The sequence below is a fragment of the Orycteropus afer genome, unplaced genomic scaffold (genome assembly GCF_000298275.1).
Source record: "Orycteropus afer afer isolate SDZICR_OR568_19922 unplaced genomic scaffold, OryAfe1.0 scaffold00610, whole genome shotgun sequence".
Classification (NCBI taxonomy): Eukaryota; Metazoa; Chordata; class Mammalia; order Tubulidentata; family Orycteropodidae; genus Orycteropus; species Orycteropus afer.
Window position 1 is genome coordinate 368003 of NW_006922197.1, and position 4371 is coordinate 372373.

At 56.1% G+C, this 4371-nt stretch overlaps 2 protein-coding genes across 2 annotated transcripts in view; both read left to right on the plus strand.

The window, feature by feature from the left end:
• The window catches only part of LOC103210420 (zinc finger protein 829-like), a 47193-nt gene extending 45197 nt beyond the window's left edge, over positions 1 to 1996 (plus strand). Inside the window, exon 10 of the mRNA XM_042783035.1 lies at positions 1850 to 1996. Within this exon, the coding sequence (XP_042638969.1) occupies positions 1850 to 1996 (147 nt within the window). The remainder of the gene's footprint in view (positions 1 to 1849) is intronic.
• Positions 1997 to 2202: 206 nt separating this feature from the next.
• LOC103210421 overlaps positions 2203 to 4371 on the plus strand; it is a 606668-nt gene continuing 604499 nt past the window's right edge. The window contains 1 exon segment of the mRNA XM_042783036.1: positions 2203 to 2347. Coding sequence (XP_042638970.1) covers positions 2203 to 2347 — 145 coding nt within the window.

The window sequence follows — 4371 nt, forward strand, 5'->3', positions numbered from 1 at the left end:
GCCACCAGGGTTCTTCCTTAGATCTTTACCAGGCCTGTGATCTGCTGCTGCCTTTGTGCTTTTGCGCTGTTAATAATGCACTTTAGAGCAGTACCTGGCACCTACCAGCTGCTGTGGAACGGAAGCTGATTAGAGGCGACCCCGCGTGTGTCAGCACGGAGCTGCGCCACACGGATTCCAGTGGTTAGTGTTTCAGAAGTCGATGGCCAGAACTTTCTTCTGAGGGTCCTGCGTGTGGGCAGCCGAGAGCATTAACTGCACCCCTCAGGGTGTCCCCCGGAACAGAGCAGCTATATGATGAGTAACAGATACTGTCACCAGAAGAAGCTCTGGTGGCACATCAACTAGGCGCTCAACTGCTAACGGAAAGGTTGGAATTTGAACCCACCATTGGCTCTGCCGGACAAAGACCTGACAGTCTGCTTCTGTCGGGGTTACAGCCTAGAAACCCCAGGGGCAACTGCACACCACAGGGCCCGCCGACAGTCATGGCTGTTCCTGTCACTGAGCCTGTCAACAGTGACGGCTGTTCCTGTCACTAAGCCCCGCAACAGTGACGGCTGCTATGGTCACTGGGCCCGCCGACAGTGACGGCCACTACTGTCACTGAGCCCGCCAACAGCGACGGACGTTACTGTCACTGAGCCCGCCAACAGCGACGGACGTTACTGTCACTGAGCCCGCCAACAGCGACGGACGTTACTGTCACTGAGCCCGCCGACAGCGACGGACGTTACTGTCACTGAGCCCGCCGACAGCGACGGACGTTACTGTCACTGAGCCCGCCGACAGCGACGGACGTTACTGTAGGTGCTGTCAAGTCACTGTCGCCTACTCTGCCTGCCATATTTGTTTAGTCCACAGGGTTCCCAAATCTCCAGGCAGACTGCTCTGACCACATGAATAGCTCACCGCTCCCCAACAGTCCAGTCTGCCTTTCAAGACTTGGGTCTCTATGCAGCCTCTCAGCCCCACCCAGAATTTCCCCAGAATCCAGCCACTAACTCTCCCCTCAGACTCTGCTCAAAGTCACCTTTCCACCATCTTGGACAGGCCCCCAAAGCTGGCCTTGCCCAGGTGCCCGGAGAACTGTGTGCCCGGGGGACTGTGTACCCAGAGGACTGTGTGCCTGGAGGACTGTGTACCTGTGATGGTGTTTCCAGACCGCAGGCCAGCTTCCTGTGTTCAGTCAGCCTCTCTCACCAGGGAATAGTCCTCCTGCTTTTTTAAATTGTGGTGAAAATCTATACAACAAACCCTTCACCAATGCAACGCTTTCCTCCTAGAATTTAGTGGCACAGATCATGCTCTCAAGTCATACATCCATGCTTGCTAACTTTTCCAAGTCCCTGCACGACCACTAACAACCTCAGTGCCCCTGGAACAGGACTTCCCCGTCCGTCCTGTGGAGCGCCCGGGATGGTCACGGATGACCTTTGCTGTCTGTGGAGCTGCTTATTCCACACGAGCAGAGCACACAGTGTTTGTCCTTCCGCGACCGCCTTCTTTGGCTCAGCATCGTGTTTGCGAGGTTCATCCGTGGGCTGGCGTGCCTCAGGGCTTCCCTTCTCGTCAGGACCGAGTAGTGTTCCTTTCACGTGTGGACCCGTTCTGTTTACCCGCTTGTCTGCTGGTGGGCGTTTTGGTTGTTCCCCCTGTGCTATTTTGGAAAGTACCACAGTGAGTGTTGTGCACAAGTTTCTGGGTTCCGGCCCTTGCTTCCTCTGGGTCTCCTCGCCCCCCGCGGTAGGAATGGATTTCAGATCACGTGGGGTTCTGTGTCCAGTGGGGAACCCACCATCCTGTTCTCCACAGGAGCTGGTTCCTGCCCCTTCTCTCTGTACCCCAGCACCCCGCTCGGTGCATGGCACCTACTAGGCGCTCGGGGAAGTTGGCTGAGCTGCTGGGTTCCATCGGCAGTTCCCCTGTGGACCTGTGGGCTCACTGTGTGGCCATGAACTACCTCTGGTCCCCGTCCCTGAAGCTCAGTCTGTGATGTTCTCCTCCAGACAGCCCTGGGCCTGTCCTTTGTCTGTCTGAGTGCCACCTGATGTCAGATACTGAGCACACTGTGAGCAGCCCCTTCAGGACCCGCACCTTGTTGACATCCCCCAGGTGTGCCCCGTGCACTTTGCCGTCCACTCTTGGCCTTCCTGGCCATCTCCTCAGACCTCTGCAAGGAGGGCCCCGCGGTGAGCGGCTATGGGTTTCCTCTTCCAGGAATCAGTGACCTTCAGGGACGTGACTGTGGACTTCACCCAGGAGGAGTGGCAGCAGCTGGAGCCTGCTCAGAAGGACCTGTACAGGGACGTGATGTTGGAGAACCTGAGGAACCTGGTCTCGCTGGGTAAGGGGCAGCCTCGCCGAGTTACTCACCGTCGGCCTGTGGCCCGAGGACAAACAAAGAGACAGATTGACAGCTCTGACAAGGAAGTCTAAACTACTGTGAGCTAACGACAAAGTGGGTAGATGGCAATACGGGAGGTCATATTTGCCACGTGTGTCAAAGGATTATAATTATATAAAGAGTTCCTAGAAATCAATAAGAAAAAGACTAAATGAGTGATAGAAATAATGCACCAAGTGTATGTGTTGGCAATTCATAGGTGTAGAAATACACAAGGTTACACCTTATAAAACATTTTTTAACCTCACTGATAGTCAAAGTGAGTCCTTGGGTGGCGTAAGCTGTCGAGCGCTTGACCCCGAGGCAGAAGTTGGTGCTTTGAACCCACAGAGGTGCCTCAGAGGGCAGGCTTGGTGACGGGCTTGTGAAAATCCTACAGTGCACAGATCTGCCCTGTGCACACGAGGTCCCCGTGAGTCGGAATCAGCTCACCCGGAAGTAACAACAGAGAAATGCAGACTGAGGCACGAGCTGTGCTGACGACGTAGACGGGGGTTAAAAAAGAATGACAGGACCTGTATACAAGGGTTAAGGTTTTGTGTCGTATGTCATCCAGTCTATTCCAGTTCGTAGCAACCCTCTGTGACAGCGGAACTGCCCACAGGGTCTCCCAGGCTGTCAATCTTCACGGAAGCAAAGCCCAAACCACACCCACTGCCGTGGAGTCCATTCTGACCCACAGCGCCCCTAGAGGACAGAGTGGAACTGCCCACAGGGTCTCCCAGGCTGTCAATCTTCACGGAAGCAAAGCCCAAACCACACCCACTGCCGTGGAGTCCATTCTGACCCACAGCGCCCCTAGAGGACAGAGTGGAACTGCACCACAGGGTCTCCAAGGCTGGCAATCTTCCCGGAAGCCGACATCTTTCTCTGGCGGAGTGGCTTGTGAGTTTGAACTGCTGACCTTCCAGCTATAAACCAAGTGCTTTAACCCCTATACCACCATGGCTCCTTTCTCTCGTTTTTGGAGCGTAAAATTGGCATTATCAGTCAAATTTCTAACCCTTGAATGATTAGGGATATGTCTTTGGAAATCCCCTTCCCCCAAGACTGTACACAGGAAGGAGGAAAAAAAAAAAAAAAAACAGCCACCCAGATTATCCAGATATCCAGAGGGGTTTATTGCGATGGGAAACAGTGCAGCCGCCCAAGGTGAGAACATCCGTCGATGCAGGACCATGTCCCGTGACGCACTGTCGAGTGAAGACCTAATTCCGCAGCGAGGGGGTGGCCCTGTAGCTGCTGTTCCTTGACCAGCTTTCTTGAGGTGTAGCTGACATCAGGGGAGCCTGGCTGGGATGAGGCAAGTCCTGCAGGTCTGCTCCCGTGAAGATCAGCGCCTGGAAAAGCCCTGGGGGCAGCTCTGTCCTGTCACATGGGGTCACCATGCGGCGGGTCAACTCAGTGGCACTGAAAACAGCTGACACACAGTACAGTCCATGCAGCATGTGCTCAGAGTGCACTATTTGATAAGATTCGACGTGTGTCCACACCTCTGGCAACAGTGCCACCTTAAGATAATGAGCTGGTTCATTCTGCAGGAGGCTCCTTGGGCCCTTTGTAATCCTGCCTCCCAGCCTCCAGCCTCCAGCCTCCCAGCCTCCCAGCCTCCTTGCCTCCTTGCCTCCCAGCCTCCCAGCCTCCAGCCTCTCATTTTCCCAGCCTCCAGGTCCCAGCCTCCAGCTCCCAGCCTCCCTTCCTCCCAGCCTCCAGCCTCTCAGCCTCCAGCCTCCCAGCCTCCCTGCCTCCAGCCTCCCTGCCTCCCAGCCTCCCTGCCTCCCAGCCTCCAGCCTCCCTGCCTCCAGCCTCCCTGCCTCCAGCCTCCCTGCCTCCCTGCTTCCCAGCCTCCAGCCTCCAGCCTCCCTTCCTCCCAGCCTCCAGCCTCTGAGCCTCCAGCCTCCCAGCCTCCCTGCCTCCCAGCCTCCAGCCTCCCTGCCTCCCAGCCTCCCTGCCTCCCAGCCTCC